The sequence below is a fragment of the Drosophila hydei genome, unplaced genomic scaffold (genome assembly GCF_003285905.1).
Source record: "Drosophila hydei strain 15085-1641.00,03,60 unplaced genomic scaffold, DhydRS2 tig00000060-arrow-pilon, whole genome shotgun sequence".
NCBI lineage: Eukaryota > Metazoa > Arthropoda > Insecta > Diptera > Drosophilidae > Drosophila > Drosophila hydei.
In genome coordinates this window covers 4,168,322-4,186,915 of record NW_022045656.1, presented here as the reverse complement: position 1 = coordinate 4,186,915, position 18,594 = coordinate 4,168,322, and the positions used below count along the sequence as shown (strand labels likewise).

General features: G+C 42.4%; 1 protein-coding gene and 1 long non-coding RNA gene across 4 annotated transcripts; one reads left to right on the top strand and one right to left on the bottom strand.

The window, feature by feature from the left end:
- Nucleotides 1–5: 5 nt before the first annotated feature.
- LOC111594431 lies at nucleotides 6–7,864 on the bottom strand. Of its 2 annotated transcripts, XR_002751130.2 has the most exons (3): nucleotides 5,230–5,349; nucleotides 5,061–5,144; nucleotides 6–41 (listed from the first exon to the last, which is right to left on the bottom strand). It is a non-coding gene; the product is annotated as an uncharacterized LOC111594431 (long non-coding RNA). The 2 variants fall into 2 exon arrangements; XR_002751131.2 differs by lacking the exons at nucleotides 5,061–5,144; nucleotides 5,230–5,349 and adding an exon at nucleotides 7,624–7,864 and having other exon boundaries at nucleotides 22–41.
- A 4,222-nt stretch (nucleotides 7,865–12,086) lies between these two features.
- On the top strand, nucleotides 12,087–18,304 carry LOC111592564 (serine-enriched protein). 2 transcript variants are annotated; one of them, XM_023304873.2, is made up of 8 exons: nucleotides 12,087–12,498; nucleotides 12,634–12,792; nucleotides 13,148–13,186; nucleotides 13,925–14,042; nucleotides 14,101–14,432; nucleotides 14,490–14,630; nucleotides 14,840–14,890; nucleotides 15,065–18,304. In XM_023304873.2, the coding sequence occupies exons 1-8, from the start codon at nucleotides 12,328–12,330 to the stop codon at nucleotides 18,020–18,022; spliced, it is 3,969 nt and encodes a 1,322-aa protein (XP_023160641.1). In that variant the 5' UTR covers nucleotides 12,087–12,327; the 3' UTR covers nucleotides 18,023–18,304. The 2 variants fall into 2 exon arrangements, with proteins under 2 accessions (XP_023160641.1, XP_023160651.1); XM_023304883.2 differs by lacking the exon at nucleotides 13,148–13,186.
- Nucleotides 18,305–18,594: the final 290 nt, after the last annotated feature.

Genomic DNA, 18,594 nt, shown 5'->3' with positions numbered 1-18,594 from the left:
TGTTAGCTCTGCTGTTGTTGCTTCTGTTGGGGTTTGGCAATCTGCAAAAGAGACAAAGAGAGCCAGAGAGTGGAGTATGCAAATTAATAACGCTTCATGACTTTTGACTTTTAGTGCGTGCATAGATACCGCTACAAATGCCCACGTAATGACATTTCGAGACGCCCAATTGTTACCCTCTTAGCTGCCTCTTTATAATTGTCGTTACCTCCACGAGTTGAAGTCTGCGATAGCATTGCGATCGATTGGTAGCAACTGGATTTTACTCTGCTTCGACTACTAAGAATTGTCTCGGGGCAAGCAAAAATATTGCTTTTCTAGAATCTGCTGTGGTTGCTGCCCATCCACAAAGATACACTATAGCTTAACAGTGCATTAAGACTGCATAGCTACTCTGTAGAAAGTCGTTAAAGTTAAGCTTAAAGCCCTACATTAAACGACCTAAACCAAAAACCTAAAATATGCCATTCAAAGATTTGAAAAATTTTTCAAACAAATTTGAGTCAATTTCTTAAATGGAAATCTTTAAACGAAGGTAAAAACCTCGATATTCCTGACAGAGTACTCGAAGTTCTGAAAGACTTTAGCGATGCAAATCTGGAGGTAGATTATATATTCCAATTCTTGGAACCTAGAGCTCACCGTTTCTCTGCTCGCTGGATGAGCACAACAATTCAATTGGTGTACAACAAATCGCCCACGGAGCCAGTTGCACTGCCCCCTCCCTCGTTTTTAATGCCCGTGGACTCTGCATCAAATAACATCAAATATCCAGAAACTGTCAACTACCAAATGCACTTTGAGCCCAGCCGCCAGGCATTGAGCAATTTTTGCACAATAGAACACAAAAAATGCAATAAAGGCCCTGAAAGGAAGTCATCCCCCCTCCCCCGCCCTTCATCTGGCCCCTTCCCCAGCTCACGGTCAAAAAAGAAAATCGATGATTCGTATTGTTTGACATTTGTCGAGTACCGTTTTCAATTTGTCTCCAACAATTTTACAAGCTGCCTGAATTGTTAATGGAGCCTAAAGCCCACCGGAAATGGGTCAATGATATAAGGTCCATAATTGCACGGCAGGTGAATATGTGCCGCATGCAGCTCTTCAAATATTTGCCCATGCACCTATATTTAGCTGTAAACACAGCCCGCAGTTGGGCAATGCATACGTTTATCATATCTCTGCTAGTTGAGAGCTTTCAATATAGTGGCTCAGGCTTGTCCTGCAACTAATTATATTCCACATAGTTCCAGCTAAAACAAACAATTACTAAAATTCTCGGTATATTTTGCGGTTGCTCTGTTAATTATATGCAGCTTTAGGAAAGTGAAGCGCTTGCAAAGAAGATTTAAATTATTATTATATGTAAATAGAATAATATCAAACTAATTGACCTAAGCTTTTAAAAAGCAAATTAAGTGAGTTTTATGTATTATAAGTTTAAAATGAATTTTCTTAATCCTTAGATTCCTATTTTACTTAAATATTTATATATGGCAACTTTTATCATTTATTAAGGTGTTTAACAATGGCGAAACAAAATTTTTGAATTATGAAAATATCATAAAAAATAAGACTAGTAGATTTAGTCGAAATCAATGAAAATTCTCACATTCTTTAAAAATGTGTTGAATATTTTAATATTTTATAGCTCTGCAAAATTGATTTCACTTATGAAATCATGCTTAAAATTTTTTCCATTTATTAATAAAATTTATTGCAAGCAACTGTAGCATACATGTGTCTGAAAAAATTGTAATTGAATTTGAGTTTTTGCTGAGATTTATATATGTGAATAAATATACATATACATACAAATATGTGAAATATATATAGCAAATCAATTACAAAAGATGTTGCTTATATATTAATTTGAAATCTATCAACAAGAGCAGCAGCTACTCGCTTTGCTACAGACTATTTCAGGGGCGTCGTATAATATGACTTTTAAAATTTTACTTTCAGCTTGTACACACACACACACATATATATATATATATATATATATATACCACTCAGCTACTCTTGCATGCTGTTTTTCTTAACTTTTTCAAGGGGCGAAGACATAGGCAGAAATGCATTTCTTGTATTTCGAATTGGAAACTTTCTTTTGGACCATTATCTTGCTGGCTGTGTATAGTATATCGTTTATTGTTGTTGTTGTTGTTCTTGTATTGGCTAACTGTTGTCGATTGTCGTGTTGTGGCAATCGTTGCTTTTGGCGAGGCAAACAGCAAAAAGTAAATGAGAAAAAATAATATAAAATATTCCAAGCGAAAAAGTTGGGAAATTTTGGTTCTAGATGCCGAAAATCTGCAAAAAAAAAACGAAAAGGAATTTCACTCGCTATGTGCGAGAGTGTGTATAACTCTCCCTCTCTGACTCCCTCACTCGTTCTAACTATTCATCTCTCTGGCGTTCGCGTGCTCTCCCTTTCTCTCTCTCTGTGTGTGAGTGTATATAACTTCATAGTACGCGCTAAGCATGCTATACAAAATGGCTGCCGCAGTTGTACAACCAGCACAACGAAAACAACAACAAAACAGAATCGTAAATACACATAGAATTGCAAGAACACACACACACACAGACACAAATTTGAATAGTAGAATAAAAGCGAAATGTGGCCAAAGTAGCGAGTAGCACCTCGGTACCACGGCACGTATACGCAATAACCAAAACGCAGCGAGTACGAAACGGAAGCGCAATTGAAGCTGAAAGTTGTGCGAGAGCCACAGCTAAAGAGGAGCTGTCAGAGCCGAAGCGTTTTTTTATATTTAGAGCTAACTAGCCAAGGCAGAACTAACTAACTTGCATGTCAACCAGCTGGGAGTGGGCGCGTGGGCGTCAGAGTGGGAGTGGCAGACAGAATGGGTTCAAAATACGTAGAAGTGCAGATGAACTGGGGACATGATGCCTCTACAGGCTCTACAGCTTCTGTGAAGTGGAACAGGAGATCATCAAGCAGGGCACAGGAACTGCAGCAATATGTCAATTTTCTTTCTTCATTATATGTATGCCTGCGTGTGTGTGGGTGTAAGTGTGTGTGTGTGTATGGGGAGGAGGCTAAAGTTTTCCAGCGTCAGCCACTTGGCGCTGATTTACTGGGAAAAAGTCGCTAGCCAAGTTGCTGCAACTACAGCGGTTTTCCGGCTTAATTAAAGCAGCAGGCCGAGAATGGGAGGAAGAGGGGAGATAAGCTCTCAGGTAGTAACGTAAATATAATTGGTTTTAACTTTCAATTAACTGCAGTCGTAATTTAATAAAATGAACAGCAACGCTGAAGGTACTACATAAATATATATATATATAAATATATATATATATATATATATATATATATATATATATATATATATATATATATATATATATATATATATATATATACATATATATATATATATATATATATATATATGCTTTCAAATATTGATTTAGATTATTAAATTTGAAAATTTCAGTTTCGTAAATCTAATTACTTTACTTGCCTTTATTTTTCTGAATAGTACTAGAATTTTGTTCGGATTTCGAATGGAATTTTCATGCTACAGGAATTTTATATATTTATCTTAATTTTGCCTAAACAACTATTTTTAAATTAAGAGTTTTTTTGTAATGTGTCCTATACAGAGCTATAGAACCAATCGCTAGTTAAACTGGCTTAGCCACCCACTGATTAAGCATTGCAATAACAATTTTAGTTTGTATAAAATCTTTCAGAGTTATACATTTGAATATAAAATAACTCATATAATTTAATTATGAACAAAAGATGATTAATAATTGTATTCAGATCTTTCTAAAAGCCAATTTGGACTTCAGGTATCTTGGGCTTTGGATAAAACATCTTAAAAATTATTGTTGTACTTGGAGTTCATTTAATATGCAAATTCAGAGGTAAATTTTTGGTTTTGCACTTGATTTGACTGGATTAGAAGCTAAAAATACATAGCTTAGGTAAATTCATATTAAAAGCCACAAAACAGAATTTATACCGAGCTAAAGGGCCAACTTAATAATGGATTATGAATTTATTGAAATAATATTTTAATTTCCTGGCACATACAAATCCAGTTTTCAGAATTATTAAGTTCGACCATTAGCAAACACAAAATAATTGGATGCAGTTCGTAAGAAATTTCTCGGAAATACATTGCATAATTTTACCTCAAGTTAAGTGCAATTTAGAATGTGGCGAACAATTATTGAAAACTGATGCAAGCTCCAGGAAACGTGGAAAGGATTATCTGTGTACTCTCATTCCTTTATTACTTTTCAATATAACTATCTTAAACAAGCTAATTCGACTTATTTTACAAAATAATAATAAAAGCATTAAAAAACATATTTGTATTGAAAGCCAAAGCGAAGCAAACAAAAACTGTTGCAAAAAAAAGAAATGAAAAAAAATATGCGAGCTTAGAATTTGTTGTGCGTTTGTGTGTGTGTGTGTGTTTGCAGATACACACACAGCGGTAACAACAACTGCGACGAGTTGAAGCTGCGTCAACGCCGCAAATGTTGCGCTGCTACTGCTGCTGCGGCTACTGTTGGCGGTGCTGGTGGTGCTGGGGGTGGTGTCTGCTGTAGGGCTCCAAGGCTTTAGACCATCACCAGCCCCAATGCGAAACACAGCGCACAGCTATGTCGGCGTCGGCTGCTGTGCGCAGGATACACACACCAACACACACGCACACACACTCACACACACGTCAAGAGAATCGTTCGCTACTAATGGCGCAGACAAATTGTTTTGCGTATCTCACAGATACATAGATACAGAGGCGCACAAAAGATACTACACACAAAAACACACCATGTAGCATATACCACACACACACACACTCACGTACACTCGTACTCACACACACACAGTAGCAAAGTAATGAAATTTTCTTTGCAGCAATTTCTTTTTCATTTTCATATTTTATAATATTTTCCTTTTTATACACAAAATTTTTCCCCAAAATCTGTGCCACAGAAGCATTTGCCAAATATCTATGTGCATAAGCATACGTATGTATATATATTATATAGCCAAATATCATTTCAATTACCATAACGCGCACATTTCGGTCAGCTTAACAGACTAATGGCAACTCAAAGCGTTTTCTAAGCTAAATTTATTTAATTTTTGTTGTCTGGAAAAAAAAACTTTTACACTTTTACACATTTGCACTTATTTTTAATGGTTTTTTTCACAATACAAATTTTCAATGCTCTTACAGCTGAAAATTTGTTCTTTTTTTCTTGCTTTTTCTTGTGCTGTTGTTGCAGTTGTTGTAGATGCTGCGCTCTGTGGCAGAGTCGCTGTGTATCCGTGTATCTGTTGGATACTTGCGCGCACGACGCTCGGCAAACGAAGACTGAAATTGGGAAATTCTCGTGCGGGCCAACAGCAGCGGCGGCACAAACAGCAGCAGCCGTAGCAGCATCCAGAGGCAGCCCAGAGGCGACGAACCCGACAGCGTCTGGCTCTCGCTGAGGCGCAGGTTAAACGAATATCCTGCGCTGAAATCGAGCTGCGTGCAGGATACACAGAGGGAAGCAGAACGAAAAGAGGATATTTTCGATACTCGCTGCGGAAAAGGACTCGCTGCGCAACTTATGGCGGCAAAAGCTGTTGCTCTGCTTACAGGGGAATGGGAGGCGTTAAAGAGGGACAGAGAAAGAGAGAGCGAGACAGAGAGAGCGAGAGGGAGAGATAGAACGAGAGAGAGAGTGAGCCTGAGTGGGTCAGAGGCGGAGGCTGGCTCAGTGGCGCGCTCTGTCGGTCGGCGTTTGGGAAATGAATGCAAACTGCTGGAAATTGAATTTAGCTGCATGGCAAATGGCAACAGTGCCACACGGAACGTGCCGCACACCGTGCCACAGGCACACCATGCCCAACACACAACACACAGTGGGCGTATTCGCTGTGGGCATGGCCGTGCGTCAGCTTAGCCCGCATTACGTTTCCTTTTTCCTTTTTCAATTTGCGCCTCGCAAACGCGCCTCAAGTGCAAGTGTGCCCAAAGGCACACTGCCCTGCTGGCCCGTTGGCTCCACATGAACTATATAGTATAGCAATATCTTTTAGCTGCTCATAGCTGTCACAGACTTAATGGTGGCAACGTATTGGCTACACTTGTGTCCTCGCCACCAACTCAGCTTGCAGAAGCCGCCGCCGTCGCAGCAGCTGCTGGGCGTGTGCGTCTGTAATTTCATCTAATCAGTTGCACGGATGCGGCATAAATTCATTTATCATCCAAGCAGCTAGCACATGGATAATCTGTGGCTCAACAGCTGCTGCATCCTGTTGCCGGTTTATTGCATTTGATTGATTTAGCAATGAATCGAATAGTTCTTTGCAATACACGATTAACTGGAGTTTATCTTGTTGCATGCATCTTCTAGGAGACTGCATGCTGCGATTCCTTATTAAAGTTTTATAATTAACTTTAAGTCAATTGAAACTATTTTTAAACATTTAATTTTGGACCTGTTCTTTTGTGTTATTATTTAAAAAAATAATTTATTGTATTCTATTTTAGTTTAACTTTAAATATAGCAAAATTTATTTAGAAGGCAGAGGCATTCTGAAATACAATAAAGAATTCTCTAAGGCATATAGCTATGCATATATAATAAACATACATTTTAAAAAGTGAAACATTTCTTATAAGACTTTTTGTGGACCTAGCTACACAATGCAATGTCTGTAGCTCCTAAAGTCTTCTAGCTATGCAATTAAACCTAAGATTTAGTTAGTTAATTTTTTTTATATTTTATTTATAAATTCGAATTCCGCTCAAGATTTGATTATGATTAGATTCTGATCAGAAATTCGTGTTTACAGATTTATGAAAACAGTATTAGTTTTACATAAGTGCAACAGCTTTAGACTATCGTAAATGAGTTTTTTGGCAGTGCGTCACAAATAGTTTGATCTACACGGATTCAAGAAGCATTAGCTACCATTAAAAGTTCTATTGGAACTATAATTCACATAGTTTTTAATAGAAAATCTTAAGCAAAGTCAAGCAATTCAAATTTCAAATGGCAAAGCAATAAATCAAAATGGAAAAACATCATCAACAACAACAACAACAACAGCAACGATCGCAAACGGAAGTCACAGCTACATACACACATATATACGTATATATTCCCATACACGCTTGTATTTATATAGAATCGAGTAGAAGTATATCTACTATATAGTGCGCGCAGACACGAGAATTACATACATATATATATATATATATATATATATATATACATACTTAAAATATATTTAGAGACAGTCGCAGACAAGAAAAACAACGACGACATCGACGAGTCGCAGCGTCAAAGACCGATCGCAAGGGAAAATCTGGCTGAGATTTTCCTCCGTTCAGTTTCGGTTTTTCGTGCAAATTCGCAGCCGTAAACGGGACTGTAAAATGTTTAGAGCGGCGCAAATTGCAAACTATGCGAATTGCACATAAAAGCGTCACGAGTCTAGCGACGTCTTTGTATTTGAGTGCGTCTATCTTGTGGATGCACAGCAGCAAGAGTAACACACATTTATTTATAAAACACACACACACATACACACAACACTCATGCACAACAATTTTAGTGGGTGGGGCAACTCACAGCGGCATGCGACGCGTGCCAGCCACACGCGCCCTTCGACTCGACTCTATTCCAAATGTATCTGCATCTGTAGCTGGCGAAATTCGTATTTCGTATTTCGTGTCTGCAACTTGTACTTTCGGTTCAATTACACTCACTTAAATCCGCGCACGTAGCTTGAATCGGCATTAAGTTTTATATATTATTTTATTTATTATTTTTCGCCTTTGCTTCTTTTACGTATATATCGGACAGTTGCGTCGAGGCGACAACTGAGAGACGCGAATGACGACTGCCAACTGAGGCGACGCGCGTCGGCGAGATCGACCCCAGACGAAGCCCAATCGCTGCCGCTGCTTCTGTCTTTTTCTCAGATTTTTCTCACGGCCGCTCGCCAGCATCCTTGACTTGTTCTTGTTTTTGTTGTCATTTAGCCCCGCTTCACTCTCCGCTCTGGCGTCTCTGGTTTGTTTGTTTGTTAGTCTTGTCTCTGGCGTCGCGTCAAGTGGATTCAACGCAATTGACTTGTGAGCATCTGTACACACACACGTACACACAGCGGGTGTGCGGCTACTCGGACATCGATTGCGAGAATATCCATCCACTCTCACTGTGCTACCTGCGCGCAGAATCTATCAAGGCATTGCTGTGCCTCGAACGTTGCATGTCCCATAAGATTTATGCCCCGTTGCAACTGTTGCTGCATCTGAGCTATTTTTAGCGCTGCCTGCGACAATATTTCTTGTGGTAGCTGCGAATGAACTAAATGAACTGCAGCCAACTGCCTCACTCCTTCTCACAAACGCACACTCATGAACTTTTACTCCTACTCCAAGCGGAAACGTGCCTCAGCTGAATGATCGACACTAATTACAGTGCGCAATGTGTTTATTTTTGTCGTAAAAACCTCAAGATAGATTAGCACATAAACACGCAGAATATTTTATTTTATATACATATATATATATAAATAATTATAAAGTATTACTAATAAATTATAAATATATATTTAATATATTATTATATTATATTAAGTATATATTTATAATTAATTACTAATACATTATAATTATTTTTAAACAATATATATTTTTGTACACTGAACCTAATGCGTAAGGCAATTCAGGATAAAATGTTTTTGTGACAATATAGAAAAAGGCGTGGCGGACCTACATTGGTTGATGGACTATAAAATCAAGCGGGTTTAAATTTTTATTTTATGCTGCTGGATATCGCAAGCTGTAAGAGCTTATGATTTTCTCAACCCACTTTATTATTGTCACTAATATTTATTAATTAGATATAGTTTTTTATGACTAACTTGAATATCACGAAAACTGGAGACAAATAAAACATTTTGAGCATTTCGTATTATTTTTGGATTTTGATAAAGACCAGTTAAGCAGAGAGTTCAGGGTATCTGCTAGTCAGTCACTCCCACACTTAATTGTTTTAATATAAGTTTATTTAATCAATTATATATACATATATACATTATAAATGTAATTATATTGCCATAAAATTAAATATAAATAAAATCTATATATATAACATATATATAATATATACTTAACATAATAATAATTTAATATAATAATAAATAAAATAATTATATTTTCAGCTTCACCACCAACTACCTCACCTCGCCGTTACTCTACCATGAGATTTATTTATTTATTTATATTGCCCAAGCATAAGCAATACATTTAAATAATAGTAGGATTCTGTAGTATATCAAAAACAGGACACACAAATGAAAATAAATTAAATGAAATAATAAACAAAGGAAATAAGAACTAAAAAGAAACAAAAATGTGAATAACATGAAATAAATAAAAAAATGGATAGATAATAAATAAAATAGCCAAATTAAAATATTATTATTTAATACGCATTATATTTATATGGGGATGTCACTAAAAAAATGCATATGTGTATATATATTTTTATGATTTAATTGTATTATATAAGCTAAATATAATTTGTATCTTATTTAATTTAATTTAATTTAAACTAATTTTTTATTAATTATTCCTTAATTATAAATTTTTATATATGTAATTCGTAACATATTGTATTTTTTGTACCATCTCCTGTCAATAACACCCACTGTGCTCAGATCAGTTGGTTGGGTTTTTGGTTTTCAGTGTGGTCGCTGTCGCTGTTGCTGTCGGCTGTCGCCTTCAAATCTCAAGTAGCTGCCAGCTCAAGTGTTGTCACCAAATTTGTTTGTTTACGTTGCGCCCCTGGTTGTGCGGTTATCGTCATTCGATGCCACGAAAAAACTGTGCAACACGCCTTAAGGCGCCATCGAGGCACAGAGTCGGGCGCATGTCAAGTGGCCAAGCAAGCCAGTCTCAAGACCCTAGTCCTGTTCGTATATGTGTGTGTGTGTGTGTCCGTGTGTCCGTCAACTGTCAACTGTCAGATTGTGGGCCATTGTTTACGTTTTGTGCTGCGGCACCTGCGCACTGGACACATAAACAATCCGAGCAGCCTGTACCAGAAACGAATGTCACGAATCGAATGCAAACAAGTGGCTGTGGCAGCACGCGACAAACTGTTGCCCTTGTAGAGAGAGACTGCCCACTGCCCCTCCTTTGGACTGAATGTATATATATATATCGATTGGTGCAGGGCATGCGCAATGGAGCAACGCTGACTGTTGCCTGCTAGCTGACATATCGAAGGAAACTCCTTTTGATGTAGACACAATAATTGCGGGGCATGCCACTGAAAAAGTATCTGGTTCTGCTGCTGCGTGTGCAGAACGTTCCCGTGCTTCGTCTGTAACGGTTCATAACATTTCTAGTGCGCTTTCACTGTGTGTACAGCGTGTGCGTGTGTGTGTTGTGTGCGTGTGTGTCTGTGTGTTCAAGTAAAAAGATAAAAACAAAATACAATTTCGTTGCCTGTTTATTTTGCATCATTTGTAGTCGCATTACAGAGTCCTTCATAAATTTGCTTTTTGCATTCAATTTGCTGCTGACCGTGTGCCTGTGCGCGCGTGTGTGTGTGTGTTGCTTTCTTTGCCTTGGTTGCTTAACACGCACAACCACTCACGCTCACACTGACACTCATACACTCATGCATACATACATACATCTACTCAGACCAATACACACGCATTTGTGAAAAGTGAAAGTGACGCCCCAAACTTGGAGAACGCGACGAGCTTTGACCACATCTAGCTATATACACGCATATATATAAATATATACATATTTATACATATATATAGATCTAGACACATATATTTTGTACTTCGTGACAGCGCTTAGCAAAGTAATTTCGCATAATTAAAATCTTTTGCTGAGCTGTTGCTCAATTTGAAATCCCAATTTAATCTACAAACAGCCCTCGTCCCAGCATCTCGTGTCCCTTCTATTTATGCGTAGCACATACAAATTTTTGCACACACTTATACACAGCACAATTTGGGAGTCCCAAGCCACAACAACCCCCAATCCTCAACCCCCAGCTGCCATAGCTCTCTCCTCGCATGCTGTAAATTCAATAAATTCTTTTTGGCATTCACTTTGTAAATTCTCATTTTTCATTTTTCATTTTTTATATTTCACTTTTCACTCTTCATTTTTCTTGGCCTTGCAATTTGCTTTCTTTCAATTTTTTCCAAATGTTTGCAGTCAAAATGATATAATAATAAGCACGCTAACGGATCTTGACATCCGTTGGACTAAGAACTTTATACCATTCTCTATCTGAGCCACAAATCAAATTCAATTTGCAACAGGTAAGTACAAGGCAATCCTTTTCCATCTTCTTTCTTTTTCCGTTACATAATTCAACAGGGTTTCTTTAGGCTAAATTCAAACGATAAAAGTTCAGGTAACATTCAAAACTTGAAAGTTTTCTTTTTCAATTACTTTTAGTTTTTGATAAATTTTGGAGCCATTTTTAAGTACTTTTTTACTGCATGTTCAACACTCTTTTTCGGTCCACGACTTTAAAGCCCTGCAAAACCCTCGAGTGCCCTGCCTGCCTGCCAAGGCTGACTGTACATTTTTCAATTTCTTGTTGCTACTGTTTACAATTGTAGTTCATATTGTGGGGAATTATTATGCTCGTTCGCCGTGTAAAAGGAGCATATTGGCTTATGTCAAATTTCAGTCTTGACTAGAGGCAATCTATGCCTGCTGAAAACTATTTTCATTTGATTAATGTTGTTAGAAAATTCTATTTAGAATATTTTTCTTTTATTATATCGTGAACGAGCATTATGCAGTCGGCCATGTTCGACTGCAGCGGACATATGCGATGTAGTTGTTATTGGTGTTGTTGTGGTCCTTGTGCTGTGGCTCTTCTCGCTATTGTAACTGTAATTTATTTGCCTCTCTCCGTTCAAGGACACATCCAGTGCAGGTGCTACACGCACGGCTAACCACAGACGGGCACACAGACAACCAACGAGCACAACTGTGGAGCTGGTGTTGTTGTCTTTGGTTGTCTGTGTGCCTGAATTACAATTTAATTACTCGGGTAGTCCTTGCAGACTTAAAGGATCAGCGCTGGCCACGTTGAGTCAGCCTCGATGTGTGTGCTATATATAAACATTTTTTCAATTAAGTTCCGTTTTGGCTGGCAACTAAGCCCAAAGCCCGAGCTAAGTCCTGAGGAGCCCACGAGCCAGCCACGCAACCCACACGGAAATCAATGCTTAAATGTCAACTGAGCGCCTCCCTTTCTGTTTTGCAGTAAACCCAAATGCCCGAGGCATTGATACTACCCGGCATGGCTGACGCAGAGCCGGACTTATCAACGTTCGAGAATAAAACGGGACTCGCCGAGGACATGAAGTTCCTGGCTTCAATGCCAGAGCTGTGCGATGTCACCTTCCTCGTTGGCGACACCCGCGAGCCCGTCTGCGCCGTCAAGGTAGGTGTCAATATGTATATTCATGTTTATATGTGAGAGTGTGCCTGCGTATGCGCTTGAAACCAGGTCACTGCGTAATCGATGTGGCATCCAGTTCAGACCCCTATTCCTCACTATGATTTCTACCTGTCACAGGCTGTGCTGGCGTCGCGTTCGCGCGTTTTTGCCAAAATGCTATACGCTGCACCGTCGCCGCAGCGGAAGAGGGAGACAACCACCAAGGAGAACAAGCTGCGACTCTTCCTCAAGCGCTCCTCGGAACCCCTGCTCAATCTACAGAATGCGGCACAACAGGTTCGTAGTCTCATAATCGATTAACTTCAAAGGGGAGGAATTGGATACCATCCAAGTGTCAATGTGTATGCGTATGTGTTTGTATCTCTGTGTATGTGTGAATGTGCGCGTGTGTGTGCGAGTATGTGTGTGTGTGTGTGCGTGTGTATGCAGATTGGGGCATCTATTCGATTTGAACTCAATTGATATTCGTTTTATCATTTCTGTACATTGTTGTAAATATTTACTAAAAACCTTCAATAATATCTATGTAACTTTCTTTGTGCGTTCTCTGTTGTGACTCCATTCCCAAACATCCAACATACATAAACCGCAAAATTAAAACACATAAAAAAAATAATATCCATAATAATAGAGAACCGGTTTCACCCAACAATTAGCTCCGATACCCGAGGTAAACGCTTAGTTAACCAAAGCGACAAGCTCTATGTATGTGTATGTGTGTGTGTACGTGTGTGTATACCAAGTAGTTAATTATTATTAGTAGTTGTGTTCTAGTTACTAGTACAGTGAACACTTTGACTCTATAAGCTTGCTATTTATATCTATTTTTACAAGGACAAAAATGCTGCTATCGAGGGTTCACTGTACTTACTTTGCGTGTATATGTTGTTCATAGTATGTGTGCTTTAAGGCAGGCTTTGCAGAGAGACTAACTCATAAGCTGTATATATTTATATATGTCTAGTAATACTCTATCCAAACTGCATCTAAAACTAAATAAGTTCGAAGTAGGAAACGTAAAATAAATTGATTTTTACCTTGATTGATTGCCATGAAAAGTTCTTTAAACTAAACTTGCTTAATCCTCCTCTATACTTCAACTCAGTTTGCTTATAAGTAATATTATATCGTCTATCCTCTATCGCTTTCAAATATATTAAATAAACTACCTCTAATATCATGTGTATATATATTTATGTCTCTTAGCCCTGCACCTACCGTTTGTTCCAGTTCTATAATTACACTGTGTTATAGAAGTATGCCTACAGTTAATGTTTTATGTGGCTAACGGTGGCAACCAGTCACAAAGCTTGCGTTTGAAGTGTTCTTGTTCTATTAGCCTATGTTAGCCGTAGTCTCTGCCAGCTCAGTGGAAACCGCATTTGCTAATATCCAATTGTTTTTACAGCCCTCTGGTCAACAGCATCAGACGCTGATCATTGAGGAGTTTGAGCCGGATGTCTTCCGTCAGCTGATCGAGTACATTCACACGGGCTGTGTGACCCTGCAGCCGCGCACTTTATTGGGTTAGTAGTAAAAGAAATGACTTAAGTATTCTCTTTACTAACTTCGTTGCGCCTTTAGGCGTCATGAATGCTGCTGATTATTATGGACTCGAGGAGCTGCGTCGCGCCTGCGCTGGCTTTGTTCAGTGCTGCATCAATGTGGACACCGTGTGCGCCTTGCTGGCCTCCGCCGAGCGTTATATACAATACAAGTGCACCAAGACGCTGGTGCAGAAGGTTCTCGAATTTGTGGACGAGCATGGCAATGAGGTACTAAATCTGGGCAGCTTCACACTGCTGCCACAGCACGTGGTTCGCCTGATACTCGCCCGGGAGGAGCTGCGTGCCGACGAGTTTACCAAGTTCCAGGCAGCGCTCATGTGGAGCAAAAAGTATTTCGACAACAATCCGGTAAGTGAATGCACCAAGGATTCCCCAGGCCAGATCTAATCTAATTCCCCATTGCAGAACATTGACATCAAGGAAATATTGGGCACATTTCTGGAGTACATACAGTTCCATAAGATACCAGCCAATGTGCTGATGCGCGAGATCCATCCGTTGAACTTGGTGCCCTATGCAATAATCATGAATGCTCTGGCCTACCAGGTGGGTTGTGTGCTTAATCGTCCATTTGCTGTTGGCTGCTTTGTTGTTTATATAACTCAGTATCATTCATGCTGCATCATTTATCTGTCCACCTATCTGTCCATTTGCCTTTCTCTCTGTCTGTCAATGTGCTCTTTAACCATCTGTCGCCCATCGCCTATGCTATCCATCCTGTTGTCCCCCTTTATGTCTGATTCTACAAATTGCAGGCAGACCCAGAAAGTATCGACCCCGGAAAACTGTCTCCCAACTCTAGCCGAGTAAGGCGCGCCCGTCAGAATCAAGGAAGGTCCATGTCCGTGCAGAGCTCGCTGGATCCGTATGGCTCCAATACCACGCTCAGTTCCAGCGGCAGCAGCGACCCCGCCAGTGGTCCGCATCACAGCAACTAACATAGGTTGAACGGCCCCTCCTCCTCCTCGTCCCATAACCAGCCGCACCGCCATCGCCACCATCACCAATCGCTGCCCAAGATACGCAAAGCCAAGTCCCAATCGTTCCGCACACGTCGCAGCCCCTCCGAACGACGTAGTCCCAATGCTCCCACTCTCACCCTGAACACAAACGCTGCCAATAGCGAGAAGAAACGCAGCCCGCTGACACCTAAAAGTCCGGTGCTGCCACAGCCAGAATCCAAGAGTCCAGGCAGCAGCTCACAGAAGACGCCCACCACGCTCTCGCGACAGGGCACCCTGCGCGCCTCCAGTCGACGGAAGAACAGCGGCCAGTTATCCATTACTCTGGGCGCCCAGAGCCAGGGCCGGCGCAGCCCAGCAGGCCTCAACGATCGTAGTCCGCAGGGCCGTCGGAGCCCGCTGTTTCCGAGCAGCGGCCTGAGATCCCCGAATGAGCAGCCTAGTCCGACGGCGCGTAGTCCCACAGGTGATTCACAGCGACGCAGTCCAACCTTCAGCATACAGATCCATACGCAGGAGCGTCGCTCGCCCCTGGGCGCAGTCGCACCCTCGGACTTCAGTTGCCAGGCGGGGCCATCGAACACTCGACGCAGTCCCACATCCACTGTGCACGTGCAGGACATGGCCACGGAGCCAGAGGAGACCGGCTTCATTGGGCTGAAGCGCAACTCGATAAGTCTCTTCACGCCGATGTATTTTGCCAGCGAGAAGCGAAGTCCCATGGGTCCCATACCGCCCATTACAGTGTCCAATCCCGCCGAGACATACAAGAGTGCAGAGCGCGAACGTGAAGCCGCCGAGGCAGCAGCTCGGGAGAAAGAAAAGGAAGCCGCCCAGGCACAGCCGCAGCCCGAAAAGAAGAGCGTAATGCGTGAGATTCTCGCCTTTGTGCGCAAGCCATCGAAGCACTTGACGACGCGCACCAATCGCTTTGCCAATGCGTTCACGCGGGCCGAGTCTGGCTCTTCCAGTGGCCCGCTTATACGTCAGAGCACATTCTCGGCCAGCCCGGCTGCCTCGTCGACGGCCGCCAAGAGTGCCGTGCAGAAGCAGATGTCCGAGGTGGGCTTCGAGCCGAAGATGTCACTGAAGTTTGCACATTACACAAAGATGTCGCTGAAGCTGCGTCGCCTGGCTCGTCGGGAGGAGGAGGAGAAACAGCAGCAGCAGCAGCAGCAAAAGTCATCGGCAGTCAGCTCGGCGTCCGGCTCGAAGCGTGCCAGCACGGACTCGAATGCGGGCAACGTACAGGATCAGGTAGGTGCAAGCGGAGCAGAGGAGGAGCTGCCATTCGAGCTGGCGAATGTGCACTTTGAGAAGGTAGGTGAGTCCTATATCAAGCATGAGCGACTCCGCGAACTGGTCGAGCCCGAGCTGGAGGTGGAAGACGAGCCCGAGGAAGGCGAACCGGAGCAAGCGGATGCTGCCATGGCACAGTTTGTCGAGGATGTGACCAACTCCCTAAAGGTGGTCGCACTCAATGGCGAGAATGGGACACCGGCCGTTCATCATTTCACGCGTCGTTCGGAGAGCCGCGAGCCCATTGAGCCGCGCATCAGCGAAGAGCATGAGTCCGATTCGAATGATCTCATCATACCCGAGGAGCTGCGCGCGGAGCTTACGGAGATTTTGAAAGCCTATGCACCAGAGCCAGTTTATGTTAATCTGCAGGCACTGCGGCGCGAAACCGAGGAGGCCGAGGCGGTGGCTCGTGCCGTTGCAGAGGCAGCAGCCAGTGTGGCAGCGGCAGCTGTAGCGGCACCGCCAGCGCCAGAGAAGCTGCCGCTGCAGTGTCCTACTATTGAGTTTGAGCCGCCATCGCGTCGTTCGTCCTTCGATCCGCCGCGCTCGCCGTTCTTGGAACAGCTACGCAGTCCGGGCGTCGATACGGACACAGATCTGATCAATTTGCAGCGCCTGGACTCCGGCGGCGACAGTTTCGAGATGGTCGACGGCGATCGCAAGTCTAGTCGAGCCGAATCTAGTTTCGATTGTCCCTACTCCTCGCGTGACACCAGCTTCGATGTGTCCATATCGCGATATCAGTCCACTAGCTACGAGGATCAGACCTCTAGCTTTGAGATCGTCGACACGGACGATCGTCGTCGACACATTGATCTGCGCAAGAGCTCAATTGAGCTAGTCGATGCGGAAACCTTCCAACGTTCCGGCTCCTCATGTGGTCGCAAGTCTTCCCTGGAGACACACTTCGACTACACGCCTTCGGAGACGAGTGGCATTACGCCGGCTCGTTCTCCCAATTTTCCCATGACCAAGAAGCAGAAGGCGGAGCATTTTCGCCAGCTACACATCTCGCCCTTCAGTGCCTTCTCGCGGGCACGCAGCCCGCTCTCACAGCAGACCTCCTCCAACTACAGCTCGCGTGACAGCTACGATTCCAGCTCCTCCTATCCCCATGGCCATGAGCCGCAGCGCAGCCCCTATGCTGATCCCAGCAAAAAGCACTTTCCGCTGACCATCAAGCAGCGGGAGGAGGAGGTCAAAACATTTCTGTGCACCGATCTGCGTTGTGCCTCGATCTTCGAGCCGAGGCCCAGCTCGGTGCTCACTCAGCAGCTCTCCACGGGCTCCATGTCCACGCCCTCCGCCTCCGCTTCCGTCTCCGGCTATACCAATGCACCACGCATCCCAAGTGCTCTGGGTGGCATGGCTGCTATGCCCGCCATTGGCGTTGGCGTTGGAGTGGGCATTCCGGTTGGCATTGGCATAGCCCCGGCCAATGCCTCGCTGGGATCCTGTGGCTTTTCCAGTGGCAGCGAATTCGAGCCGCCTTCACCGCGTCGGGCGGCCAGCGCCTCGCCCAAGCACACATTTACATTCCGCATAGTGATGAAGAAAGTTGACAGCTCCCCGGAGGCGCTGTGCCCGGAGCGGCATCGTTCGCGCATCATCGATCGCTATCGGCGCCGGGACAGTCGCCGCAAGCGCATCCACGATGCGGGCAAGAGTTTCTAAACGGCGATCGAGGGCACGAATCAATAATATATACTAAGATACAACTCTACTGTTTGTGTGCCTAGTCATAGAGATCGATATAGTCAGAAACGTTTCTTAAATTTGCATCAATGTTCGTTCCTCAACTGAAGCAAAGACACATTTGTATCTTTGGATCAACTACCTAATCCCAGGCAGCAATCTGTGTGTGCACTGTGCGACGATATTTTTGTCAGCAGGCACACAATTTTTTTCGACAATCTAAGTGTTATTCAATCCAAGGATTCGCCACAAGCAACTCCCGCGGAAACCCTAGTCGTAAGTTCTTAAAAAACTCAGTGCGGAGATCAAACTTTATAAAATGGTTCTGGTTTTTAGGCCGTTTCAAAACTCGATGATAAGTATTTGTAATTGTGAATGAGAAGTCCTTGAATAAATCTATTTATATATATAATATATAGGCTAAGTTAGATCATTTTTACATGTAGGCTAGCACTATGCATTAACACTTTATCGTCTTCAAGGATAATACTCGGTTCATGCTTGCGAGGTACAAATGAAAATTTACACTATAAATTTGTTGCTGGCTGCTT